Genomic DNA, 14,735 nt, shown 5'->3' on the forward strand with positions numbered 1-14,735 from the left:
AATACTACATTTTACAAGTGTGCATTAGATGAATAACATAAATTTAAAAAGCCTAAAAAGTATCGGTTTTATTTCACAAGACGAGGAAGTGAAAATGACTATTCCAAGCGAGCAGTATTTTGAGAAATTCCAGGGACGGATGGGTAGGGTCCAGGGTGTCAGCCACCCCCATTCCGACTAAAAACAACAACAAAAAACGTGCACACAAAACTGTACAGTCAGTTATCACTTGAAACTAGACGATCGTTTTATTCTTGCGCACATTTTTGATGTATTATATATGCTTTGAGTAAATAGACACATAGACTTTTGCTTTGGTGCCCTTTCGATGAAACTCAGTGCCCTTTTGAAATTTTGTAAGACCCTAAACCCCCAACACTGGCCTGATCAGGCCCGGGAGATACACGTCTAAAGTATTTCTAAGCCGTACACGCTATGTCTCAAACATCCTCCATCAATCGTGTACCAAAATAAAAAGAAATTAAAGGACGTTATTTAACAAGTACATACGTTATACAGATTAATTTTAATAGCCAGGTTTACAAGTGAGAAAAATCTGGAAAATTCGTTTACTTTCAAAAATACACCCTGTGCAACGTAAATAACTATAGAGCGGAGACGAATATGATCATGCAAACTTAGATAAAATAATCACTCCTCCATCCCCACCCCATCCCAGATTCCATCCTGTAAAAAGTAAGCAAGGTGTAGCGTACTCACCACAGATGACTGCAAAATCTTTTTTATGATCGCACTTGTTCTGCTCAATTTCTGGTTCAACAACGTCACACCAACGTGTCTGCAGGCATGTGACATTTATTTTCCAAAATAGATCTTTTCCTGCTCCAAAATGACCATTCCCAGCAGCCACTCCTCCGACGTAACCAAGACTACGGCATATGTATGCCGCTTCGCCGTGACCCAAGTCATCGCATATGGTTCCCCAGCGACCTTTGTAGTAAATCTCTACTCTCCCCTCTCTATCTGTCTTTCCGTCAACCAGAGCGATGTATGGTTCTGGAAGGAAAACAGTTTTGAATATTTTGCTCTTCAGAAACATTAAATATCGGCTAGAAAACATGTGTTCCTTAAAAATGAGCTAAATAAAACAGAATTGTGTAAATAAATGGTGTGTAAATCTGTTCTAGTTTGTGGAAGTATAATAGACATGATCATGGGCGTCCGCAAGAGGGGGAGTAATTGCCCCCTCCTTCACCCTGGATATTTTACATATCCATTGTGCAGTATAAAGCTTTTTGGCTTTGCACCCTGCACTCCATAATGACTTTGGCTTTCCAATTCCTGCGAGAAGTTATGAGTGGGATTATAAAAGAAAGTATTCGTAAAAGCTAAATTTGGATTGCAAACTGAGTATTATATCGAAGATGCAATTTCATTGTTGTCTTGGTTGCCATCGGTCAATACCGTCAGCTGTGTGTAATACAGGTTACTTAAACTGAAGACATTTCATTAATGCTCTTTATATCGATTTGCATCGGTTTGGACTTTTTTAAAGGGGGCAGGAGATCCTCATCAAATTTCATCGTTTAACTTTTAAGATTCTTTCACGTGTAAATTACAAGACGGAACGTGAAAAAGGATTGTTCTGTGCTATAGTTATGTAATTACTATCTATCAATAAAGTATAGTGGCGTAATTCGACATTCGCACAGACACAAGTGCCTATAGTAGAAAAAAGTACCATGTTTTGACGTTTGATGCCCCCACCCACCCATTACAGCCTAAGACGCTAACCGTAAAAGTGGTTATTATTTCCGTATAATGTAAAGCACTCTTCTACGAATGAATATAACGATCATAATGATATTATGACACCACTAATGGCAACATGATGTTCAAACAGGTATCTTCAGTTTTTACATTGGATGTGTACTTTTGATTGTAACAAGTCCATGCGAAAAGATACAAAAAGCATTATCCGTCAAGAATTAAACGACCTGCAGACAGATTTATTGAGACATATAATTCATACAACCCTTTGATACTTAAATCGAAATGGATGTTACGGTTCGCGGATTGATGCAAATGTGATCCAAAGCTGACATTTTTTAGCAGCTATTTACACCTGAAAAAGAAATGCCTGTAAGATATCGGTTTAGGCACCGAAATTTGATCAAAGGAACAAACCATATGCTGAGTAAAACATTTTTGAACTGAATTTTCAATGGTCAATTGTCGCAGTTTTGCAGTTCGTATTATGTGAAATGTAACACGATTATGAATTTGTTCTTCTTAAATATTTTAATAGCTTCTCTAGTAACTTAGAATGGCTCATTGTCATTTTATCTGCAAGGTCGTGTACATTCAAGATAATGGAAAATACATTTGATTTGTGAAGGACGAGACCTTTTCGGACTAATTTGTAACACTTAATGATCATCCATTTTTAATTGAGTGTAACAGATGTTTGCGCAAATAACTCAAACATGCGTGAAATCATATGGCTTAATATTGGAATGATCCGGGAAGACGAAAAAAAATCAGCATAAAAAACATAGACTAATTATGTTTCTTAAGAGTGCAATGGTAATACTAGCTTCGCATTCGTGTGGCATCGGGTTCGATCCTCAATACTGCAACCGGAAATATGCTGCTGGTCGTACTTGCAAGATTTGTGGTTTTCTCTGGGTTCTTCGGTTTCCTCCATGTTGGACTGAGTTTTACTCACCAGTGGGCAGTCGAGAGTGTACACAAACATTTACAGATGGCCCCTGCTCTTATTCTATACAAGTAAACTTAACCAGTGCACATAACACGATTCAACACTACCATATTCACCAGCAGAACTTCAAAGGTAAACATGTGTTCTTCAGACTCGCCATTAACACGCCATGTGTTAGAGAGGTTAAGTGATGTAGAGAAAGATTTATCCGGACTATTGGTTATTTTCTTACGAAAAGTAGGGCATTGAGGTGGTTCATCTCATTTTTAGGTCATTATTCTATTTTCCTTAGTTAAGGTTATTGTACATCAGTTCTTTGAAATATGCCAATTACACAAATATGTAAACATCCATCTAACAGGAATCTCAAAATCTCAAAAGTACTTTCCAGTGAAGCAACAGTGGAGAGAATCCAAGAAAAATTTAAAATACGAAAATGCAGCAAGGGACAGGTCCCGAGTAACTGCTCATGTTAGGGGATAAAAACTAGAGCACCAATCTCATCAAATGAAAACCAAGAATACGCTAAGTAACTGGAGAATGAAAGATCAGTAAAGAGTCAATGAAGTTATTCAAAATTACACAGCAGGAAAATCAGGCACAAAATAAACGAAAGTAATGAAAGAGGAAACACACCAAAATTGACGGGAAAAGCCCCAAGCAGGAGAAATGTTACAAACCATAGAGTGGTCCAAACTCAGGAGAAGAAAAATAAAGGAGAAGAAAAATAAAATTAAAAGGACCAATGGAAGGAGCAAAAAGATTTTTAAAAAACACAGCAAGAAACCCAAGCAGTAAAAAAAAGAATTAAAATAAGACCAGAAAAGAAGAAACACCTCAACTGACGGACAAATCCCATGGCGGAATTTTAGCCAGAACCACCAGGAGTGAGACACCCCGAAATAGAAAAGGCACGAAAAAAGGAAGGAAACAGCCAAAGACAACAATTAAGAAACACCTTGAGAAAAGAAAATTTTCCAAATACATCGGGGAAAATCATAATTTTCTGTTTGCGACGAAGAGGAAAGCTATATATATTTATATATATATATATATATATATATATATATATATATATATATATATATATATATATATATATATATATATATGCCTGAAACATAAAAGAAGGAGAAGAAAAAAAATCACCCACGCAAGCAGGATACATTATAACATGTTTGGTTTTTTTTTCATACAACTCGACAAAAAGTGGATGTAATCAAGCACAAAATTAGATGAGTAACAAAATCAATTGGATATTTAAAATGGGACAAGAGAAAACAAATACGGACCTGAAAGAAAGACCGTAAGGGGGGTAGAAACCCAAAACCCTTAATCTCTGGAACACTTGGAAACAAGAAAGAAAACAACCACAACAAAAATAGAAAAATCTCATTAAAAATTCTTTTTTTTCAAAATTCTAAATATGAAAGAGTTTGTATTCGAGCAATTCATGAGGAGTCACCTTTAAAGCTCAAACCAGCTACATATGCTGGGACTGACGGGGAGATGTTTACAAATAACAATGTATATGTCAACACGCATGTTCTTTCTTTTTATATTTTATTTTATGCACCCATAATTTGTGATGCCTGTCATTGTGTCTATCACTTTTCACTCTTCTCCTGGCAAATGTTTAGCAAATGACCAGTCTGTGCCCAGGACTGGCAAGATGAAAGATAGGGCATTTTTGGACGTTAGTATGGACGTTCCCGCGGTTTCGTATTTTAGGACAGGGTTATATTTTATGAACCAACATATGGGATCTGGGATCCTGTTGTTGTTTTCTTTTTGTTTTTGGTTTGTTTATTTTTATTTCTTTGTTTCTGTCATGGGATATTAACTTTATCAACCAAACGACAAATCTTTTATAAATGCAAACATTTGCTTGTCTTAGGAATGACACTCTTTGCGTTACGGTGCTAATTTACAAAGAGCATTTAAAAAGGATGCATACCAATGGGTGCTGGAACCGATTTGGAACTAGATAATAGATCAGAATCTCACAATATTCACATGTCTATGCATCTACTTGAATTCATGTATCTATATGCATGTCTGTGTCGGTCGACCTTTCTACCTTTACCTTGTTATTATATACAAACATATTTACCTATGTGCTCGCACGACTGGTCGTCTGTTGTGAGATAATCATTTGTTTTAAGCAACCGTATTTATGTCTAATTGTTAAGAGTTTACTATCACATCTCCAGCGTTAATAACATCTGTTGTAGCATGTAGGCAGTGGAGTGAATCATTGATATAATCAAATTATGTAAGCAGCAATGGCGTAGCTAGGATATTTGGGCCTCTATGCGGCCCCCTATGCAAAGCTTACCCATAGGCCCCTGCCTAATCTATATTGCAAATAAAATCAATCGCGGGCCCCGATGTTGTGCACTGTTGCCATATGCAGATACGCCCCGGGGAGTACAAACCTCACGTCATAGCCACCGAAATTAAAAAAAGAAACGACATGGTCGATATGTCTTGGAATAATTTGTCGTAATCTCAGATATTTATAAAAATGGCAAACATCTCTCTCTCTCTCTCTCTCTCTCTCTCTCTCAGTAAATGTTTATAAATAATGTAGCATATTGAGTAAGTAAGAATATGACAGTATTAAAGTAATCTAGTATATTCTGTATTTTTCTGCCGCCTAATAGTTCTCCGCACTTGCTCAAGCTGTTATGTACGAGAACTGACTGATGCCAACTCCAAGTCTCTTCTCCTTGATTTAAAATTATCTCCTTTGTTCACAATATAAAAGTAAATCTAATTTGCTGTTTTATTAAAGGACAGAAGTCGTGTACTGAACGCCTTTGAATAATGTAACCGTAATTTATTAGCAGCATTACAAAAAAATATTTACATCCACTTGAACGTCTTTCGCATGATCAACATCTTTCCGGTGACTCCAGTTCCTGTATTTTTATTAAAAAGATATATCACTACTCGCATAGGATATTTGTTCTCGAGTCTGCACTCACCCACCTCTGCAACGTTTATAATCACTTTAACTGTGAACTGGATGAAGCACTTTCTGCAAATGCAGTTTTTTCTCTGAGATCATTGAATGTATCAAAACCTTGCGCCGATATGTCACTTTCTTTCATAAGTCGGCACGTTAGGACCATAAAGCGTTTTATTTCTTGAATATGAAAGTGTTTTGGTTGGTATTTTACTCGTGAAATGCCCCCAAACGTAACCGATGCTAAAGGATACGAAGAAATATTACATAGCACATGATGTGCCATCAAGTGATACATCATTTCTTATCAGAATCGTATACAAATGATGACTATTCCGTGATGTGGGTTTTCATCGGATGGCACAACACCACGTGATATATGGCATTTCTTCACGTTACATAGCTGTAACGTCATAAAGTTCATTTCACTGCATCATGTAGTTGAAAGGCATTTTGTGCAATCTAAATCAAATTAAATGGTAACTTTCTTAGAAATAAAGTAATAAAATAATTTTAGACCTTTGTTTCGACGAACATAAAATTTGTAAGAAATCGGAAAGTGAATAAACTCGTGAGATATTCATGATAACCGAAGTGGCATAATCTCATAGCCTTCTTTTATTCATTTCCTTTCTTCAATATTTAGTAACGTTTTGTGAGAATTAGTAAGATTTCATAAATTATATAAGTGGGAGAAAGAATAAGGGCAAGATCGTATTCTACTCCTTGTTTTCCTGAACGATTATTGATAGCGCTAGAAGGAGAACTGAATTACATGAATTGTAAAGGACTAACGAGGGATCGCAGTCAGTAGCGTCCCTTAAATTTGATAGGTGGCAGCACGAAAGAAAGTGGTCCAAAATTACTTCCGATTACTTCCTGCCTTACCAAAGTACAAAACATCCGTAGTATCTTTATTTTGCTTTAAAAATATATCAGTTTTACGAATCATAAATAAACCTTATCGTCACTTATATAGGAACAAAAAAATAAACAAATTTTGAAACAAACAGGAGCTGAGTTCTCTGGGCGAAACAAAGAGTCAATCGATCGGTAAGCAAATCTGCATAAAAATGGAACACGCGTTTATTTCTTTTTCATTTTTTTCCTCAGCTACCTTTGTGGTTTGTTTTATTATTATTTTTTAACAGATTCATCTCCCTAAAATTATATATGTACCATTACACCATTTGCTTTAAAATATTTATTTTAGTTATTTAGTGAGTGGGGTACTATTGCTTTATATTATGGTTAGGATGCAGTAGTGAGTACATGCAAATGCAGTGAATTAGTACAGTGGAACAAAACTACGAACCAAACTTCATTCTTAACTGTTAAATTTCGTCCAAAATGCCTTAACGCAAAATCAGATTTAGCAGTTAGCTACAGGCCAAGGAATGCTTAAATTATAGTCAATCATTATATACTGCTTTAATCTGACTAGCAGGTAATTGCTTAGTTCTGGCAAGAAACCTGTCTACGAAATATGATTACAAGCGTAGGTGTTTGAAGAAAATTTTGGTACGAAACTGTTAACATTATGTGTTGTGGTCGCGATCCGAGATTATACTTCAATAGTTCATGTAGAAAACTAAGTTATATATGCAACAACGACAACGAATATGTCGACGATAAAAGATGATGATGATGATGATGATGGCAAGCGTACAGCAGGTCTCCAGCAGCCTTAGAAGAGCTGTGATGCTAGATGTATTGGAATTGTTTGATTTGTAAATGGTAATAGTTCTTAAGAAAGTAACACAACCAGCAATATTTATAAGGATTTGAGTTGTGTAATATTGATGGTGCGTTTGTGGCTTCCTACATTTTAGTTGTAGGAAATAATTGGTGTTTCGCTAAACATTGTGAATAAGCAAATATAGTCAAGCCTGCTTTAGCCAACACCTCTATAAAAATACACATATATTTAACGAACAGCGTATGCTGGTCCAGTTTTGTTAATTTTCATGCCATTTTTATCTATTTATAATGGACGCCTGTGCATGAGAGCCATCTTGATGGTTCCTTGAATATTTTTCATTGACAGGTTACACTGTAAATATATATTACTCACTAATGATGGAGGCTGTAATCACAGTTATACCGAATGTACATAATTTGATAATAGTTTTATGCTTGGAAATGAATAATCTGGCAAATGCGATTAGTCCTAATCCCGTACTCTAGACACGCGAACCCGCATTTCGTATTTCGCATACGCACACCCCAAGAAAATTATTAAGCCGAGGGTAGTACAAGTAAGACTTTCGGTACGTTTGATGCCACAATTATCATTTTAAATAAAGGTGATGGTAAAGGTGCGCTCATATTGTGCTGCAGTACCAAATAATGATGATCACGATAATGGTAAAGATAGATCGGTGGAGCGATTAAGAAAGGGACCATAGAGTCATTTCACATTGCTCTACAGAACGGGACAATATGTCCTTTCACACTGTTCTGAGCATGCGCTGATCCATCGAGATCATGCGAGACAAGCAAATGAGAGGGTAGTCGACTCGCTGTTGTTGACTATCTGCATCGGTAAACATGTGAAGTCAAAACTACAGAATTATATATTATACAGGTTGAATAAAATGGGCCGACACGATCATTGTGCAGCGTACGGGTGTAGCCACAGAAGTTATTAACACTAATTGACTTATCAATTTCCTAAACAGAACCATTACAAACAGTACATATTATTCGCCAAGTGTAAAGCTACCCTAGATACATGTATGTTTTGTGAAAAAGCAAAAAAGGTCGAACAAGCACAAAGTTGAGCGACTGGTCAGGAGTTATTGATAATGACGAGAGAGACAACTGTGCATCAGCTTCTGTACCAAAAAGAAGCCATGGAATGTTAAGCTTTTGTAAGGTATCATATTTTGGCAATGAAATAGAAATATGCCTTGATCTTATTTTAAGTATAATTTTGTTATACTGCCCTACAGGCATGCATTTTGTTATTATCTAATACAGGATTCTTATACACAGTTCATCTACGTAAGGTAACCTGCCCTGACTTTACGAAAGTAAATAATACGTTGCCTCGCTGATATCACACACACACAAACACACACACACACACACACACACACACACATGTTACTGCAGCAATAACATCTACAGGGATGCAGAAACCTTAATTCATTTGTTGATAACTAAAAGGTATTTTTGAAGTGGCACATTTTAAAAAATCCAATAAGATGATCATATATCTGTGTGCAAACATTAGGTTTTGAGAGTGTGTAACACATTAAGCTAATAGTCGGCTGGTTTCCAATAAATAAATGTTGTTTGCGAGGATTAAAGATACATTTCTGAGATTTAATAATGCATCGTTATTAATAGTTTTGCACTATTAAATAAAGTCTTAAACATAGCTCAGAGAAAATGCCAAAATTCAATCGAGTAGATTAGTTGGATAAAACAGTTTATTCTAGGAAATATGTTATCGTACTGGCTCAAAACATAAGTACAATTTTATCGGACGAAATAGAGAAGCAATTTCATCAGAAAAACTTTTTTTGTTCCATTTATGTATTTCTGTTATAAAGTCAGTGTTAATCCATATAGTTAGATGAACATGGTTATCTCGTTTTTATAGCATTGCTATTTGTGCCACTGCAAGGGACAAAATAGAACGACAAAAATAAAAAAATTTTAATTGCAAATAAAGTAAATATGAACGTTTATTTATAAAAATAATACTCACTGAACCGGACAAGGTATTTATGCATATGGGATCTCTGAGTTACATATTTCAGATTTGATTCCATTTGCCTGTACATGTATATTAGATATGTACATGTATATCAGATATGTTGTCCGAAAATGATATGTTGATCAGAGTTGAAAACTTACCTGAATTTTTTTTAAAGTTTGGAGTTGGGTGTTTCTCTTATAGAAGTATATTAGTACTCTTTAAGTGAACGAAAATATGCATTCCCTATAAGGATGGTTCCAAGGTCAGCAGAGATTGAATTACATATTAATTACACGATAATTATCATATAACATACTCCTTAAGACTGTAGTAAAGGTGATCAAATTGAAACACTGTACTTGTAAATAAATCAATTTGTCATTATTTGTCTTTAAGTTGATGAAATTGTATTAATTCAGTTTGTCATTGGGTTTCTGCTATAAAACGAATATTGTTATACTTAATATATTATCCCACAGAAGTCATGGCAGGTAGAACAAATTTCATATTTAACCGTTGGTACACAATTTAGTGTATGTCAACGCATCGAGGCATAACATTAAGGTGGCGCTCTACAGTTCCGTATTTTGCATAGAATTTTAAAGAAAAAGAATTTCCCCGGCTTTCCTCACTGGTTATACTGGCTATTTAAAAAGACCTTGTATATCTTAAGTATAATTCAAAGAACCTTTAATTCCCTTTATTTTGGTGTATGATTGATGGGTGTAATATGGGTTACAGAGTATACAGCTTGGCCTTACTCCAGATGTGCACCTTTCAAAAAAGTGCTAGCTCCACTTGGTCATTTTCACTTCCTGAACTTCAGAGGTAAATTATATAAAAAAGAGCCGATAACTTTTTTACCTTTTAAATATTTGGTAATTCATTCATTGCACTTTCAGAAGCTGGTATTGTCTAGTCTGGCAAAATTAATTTTCCCTATTTTAATAGCTGCTATGGATAGTGTACTTTAGACTAATTCAGGCTGATTTTTTAACATAAGAGAGCAGTCATTTTAGTTAGCAGTATGCTTAAATCATGTACAATTTCCAAAAGTACAATAGCCAAAGAAATATCAATCATATTACATTAATGTAGCATAGAGGTATACGAACATTCTCTCCATTGTGCACGTTTTAAATGCAAACAACTTCACCTTACATACGTCACTCTCTTAAAAGTACATAATAACTGGTGAGCGCCCCCAAAGTAGCTTGCCCCCTCAATTGCAGCTATAGACTATTTCACTCTTTAGTAATTGAAGAGCAGTAAGGGGAACTAATAATGTGCCAGGACTCTATTTCGCTGGTGAAAAACGTAATATATGTACCAAAAAAATTATAAAAGTGGACAAAAAGTATGCGGATCATGAGAGAACGTAGCTTCAATGCAAAATTCTTAAAGAATCGCTTAAAAATAATATTATGGGAATCTGAATTGGTTTCATGATAATTCGCTTCTTTGTTATCTTTGGAAAGTGTTTAACATAAAACTCACCAAACACAGAGTCAAAATCTCGTTATTGGGATAAAGCTGCGATTTGACAACATTTCTTGAATAATGACGTACCTGGTTCTCCCAGCAACAGTGTCAAAGCAGGAAGTAACCGTCTAATCTTAACATTGGTTTCGTAAACAAACCCCAACATTTCATTACAACTGGATGTCGAGTTGAAGCTCTCCCCAAAAGTGACGTTCGATGGAAATTCCGCTGAATCAGTTTTAGGTGGTGCGGTTGATGTTGGTTTTATAACATGGTTTTGGAAGCTCCTGTCTGGTTTGTTTAGTATAGTTTTTGTAATTGGAATAGGACTGGTAAAAGGTACAGAGGGATCGTTATCCTTCTGCTTCAAAATTGTTTCAAGCATTTTCTCCGTAGTTTGAAGATTGTGTGCCGAGGTCCGTAATGTTTTATTAACCTGACTCTCTACAAAACGCATGGTATGAAACATATATGGAATCCATCCCGTATTAGAAGCAATGGCTTCACTCAGTATGTAGATCCATTCTGTTCTGTTTTTGATATCATTCAGTGCATTCCTGTCAACTAGTTCATCGATTTCCATCCGCAACGATTCGGCTTTGTTGTTGAAATAATTATTGCTTGCCCTTCTGTTTTCTTGTACTTCGTTAAGCCTCGTAATTTCTCGGTTCAGTTCTTTCAACGAGACTTGTATAGAAGAAGAACTAATGGTGGCAAGATCGGTCAAGATCTCAACAAGATGAGTTCCATTTCTCGTCATCGTCCTCAGATCCTCTAGAATGCCCTTAGATGAAATGCTGCCAATGTCCTTTTCACTCGGTGACTTTGTCTGATTCATCAGATACAGTGTGCTGTTCATGAAGATTTCCTCAAGATCCTCCCTAATTTGTACCTGTTCTTCACGTATTGCCTCTGTGTTGCCCACCATTCTTTCCACGAGATCCCCTGTATGACGGTAATAGCTAATAGACTGCAAGACATTGCCATTAACCTGGGCAAGAGCACGAAGCAAGGTCCCACTCTCGTTTCGGAATTCCTCCAAATTATCTATAGAAACCGATGCGTTCAGAGTATGGTTGCGTCGTGCATTTGCACACGGTTCAAATTTTGATTCCAAGTATTCCAGAACTCTTTCACAAGTGAAGCTCATTCTGGTTTCCGAAACCGTCATTTCTCGATAATTTCCCAAATCTTCCACGTCCCCGCTGCCAGAAACAACAGATTCTGACAGATTTGTTGCAAGTTCAGTGATCATATTTTGAAGCATCTCTGTCTTATTTTTCATAACCCTTGCTTCGCCTCGCAAGTTATCAACTTGTGACCATAATCTGAGGGTTGCATTTTTTAAGCTTCCCACTGTCACTGTGTTGCTCTCGATATATTTACCAAACTCGTTGAAGTTGGCATTCATATTGTCTTGAAAGTGTACTAGACTTTTCTCCATAGCTTCAAACATCCCCGTATTAAAGGACTGTAAATCTTCCACTCCCTTGTGTACTGACGCAACGGACCTCTCTATATCTTGGTGCCTTGAGTTGCCATCCATGACCTCTGCATGCAGCCCGTGCAGAAGTGAGTCTAGGGTATGTAGATGTGTATTGACCACCCGGAATGAGCGTACATTATAATATTGCAGGTTACTTATCCCCCTCTCCAGTATGGAAATTCGCTCACTTAGTGTATTGAATTTTTCGTCCACTATTTTCAACATTGAGTCTAAGAGAAATGTGTCGATCGGATTCAGACTTTTCGTTTCCGTCTCATTTTCACTTCTTTTTATTCTTAAGCAAATAGATGTCTTAACATTTAAAACGAATGTCAAAACTATGAAAATCGTTCCTTTCATGCTGACACGGGAATTTTATGTTGCCTATGACTGGTCTGTCTCAACCGAATTCTAGTCAGAGAAATGTGCCATTTGAAGAATATCATACGAATATATATTTCTGTTTGCGTGATCCCCAATGCAATACACCCAGCACTCCGCTACATTAATACTCCATGGACCGAATTTTATCTTGAGAAATGTCCAGAATTTGTTCTCCGCAAAATCATGAACATTCAAAGAATATTGTTTTCCTCTATTTAATCCATGATCTGGTTACCACTATTATTTACTCATTAACACTGTTGAATATAAATAAAGTCTACCACGTGTGTATAATATGTCTACAAGCTCTGCCTGGAGGTACTTATCAATTATGAGGATAGATAGTACATTTGTTAACGATGAGAGGAAGCGGCTCAGCGCGTGCCCCTGAGTCAGTGTGCTAGGCCTTATAATTCTCACTCGGCGGGAGAAGCCGACGAATATGATTGAAACAGCTGATCACTGGTAGTCAATGCATTAAAGCCCATGTAAACAACAAAGTGTCATATTTCAAGCTGCTAAAATCTTAATCCTGAGTATGCAGGGCCGAGTTGCATCGTAGTGTATTTTTACCGGTGAACGGAAACCTGTATCGCTATAACGAGTGCTTTTACGCTGTCTATCTTCTCATTTATGAAACATTCTCGTTACTTTAACTCTTATCTCGGCTGCGAAAACAAATACATGTATACATCTCAAATGACTGTTAATCTTTGGGGCCACCAAATGAATTCCTAATTTCCTCTTTATGCCGAAAAGTGATAATTTAATTAGATGGTGGGGTTTGCGTAGGTATCTATGAGATGTGCACAAGTGAACTTTTGGTACAGGCAAAGTATAAAGGGTTATCACTTGTGAATTCGGGACCCTATTAGCAATTATTACTCTTAATTACATATTGAAAGAATATATATATATATATATATATATATATATATATATATATATATATATATATATATATATATATAGATATAGTATATATATATATATGTATGTATGTATGTATGTATGTATATGTATATCAGAATGCGAAAATTAAATCCTTAGTTTTTCTTTTTCTATCAAGTGAAACATGATATATTGACACGCATAATTTCAATGCAAGTTTTTACCTTTTTATTTACAGTCGAAGCTTCGCATTGCGTTTCAACGAACACTGCGAATGTCCGAAATATATTTCTAAACCAAAAATCACATTATTTTCAGTTGTATGTACTGAAAAAGATCTATACGTATTTATGTATCTAGGGTTACCGGCACGTCAGCATGTGACTATCTAGTCAAAAACATCCACAAGCTGTGGGTTGTGGGTTCTAATCATACCATGCCAGCGCGAGTCGGTCCCTGTGGTGGATCAAAAGCACTTTACTACCATTGTCACTGAAAGAAATAGCCTTTCGTGTGCTGACGGCGTAAGCCAGGAATGACGTAATTTATCCCCCAGCATTTAGTTTCTGTTTGCTGTCTTTCATAACAGTTAATGATTGTGGCGAATTAGCAATTAGATCACGAGGCTGTGTTTTCTTGTTAGACTGGCTCATATTAACATGACATGATACACACATACTTACACAATAGATGCAGTCTAACAAGTAAAGAATTGTATTACAAACTATTCTTTCTCAAAGACATGCATCTGATCTTTTCCGTTAATTCTGTAAATAAGAGTTTTATTTACAGCTTTGCTGTTATGATTAATTTAAAAAATGGACTGTATCAAAATATTTTAATATAGTAAGTGTATTGATAATGACAGTGCACTAAAAACGTTTGGCTCTGCTTTTGTAGAAATTTATTTTCCGGGTGAAGGGTTTAAAAGTTAGGAACATATTTATTTGGAATTATGATTTCTTAATCCAGAATAGTAAATTTAAAAGATATATATATATATATATATATATATATATATATATATATATATATATATATATATATATATATATATATATATAGAGAGAGAGAGAGAGAGAGAGAGAGAGAGAGAGAGAGAGAGAGAGAGTCTAAGGCGATTGCCTCT

At 35.8% G+C, this 14,735-nt stretch overlaps 1 protein-coding gene across 1 annotated transcript in view; it reads right to left on the bottom strand.

The window, feature by feature from the left end:
• Window positions 1-13,339, bottom strand: part of LOC149776187 (uncharacterized) — a 29,557-nt gene extending 16,218 nt beyond the window's left edge. Inside the window, exons 1-2 of the mRNA XM_089942497.1 lie at window positions 10,933-13,339; window positions 721-1,017 (exon numbers count right to left, since the gene is read on the bottom strand). Coding sequence (XP_089798623.1) covers window positions 721-1,017; window positions 10,933-12,691 — 2,056 coding nt within the window. The 5' untranslated portion in view covers window positions 12,692-13,339. The remainder of the gene's footprint in view (window positions 1-720; window positions 1,018-10,932) is intronic.
• Between the last annotated feature and the right edge of the window lie 1,396 nt (window positions 13,340-14,735).

Source organism: Sinohyriopsis cumingii, chromosome 18 (assembly GCF_028554795.1).
Source record: "Sinohyriopsis cumingii isolate HCF-2022 chromosome 18, ASM2855479v2, whole genome shotgun sequence".
Taxonomy (NCBI): domain Eukaryota; kingdom Metazoa; phylum Mollusca; class Bivalvia; order Unionida; family Unionidae; genus Sinohyriopsis; species Sinohyriopsis cumingii.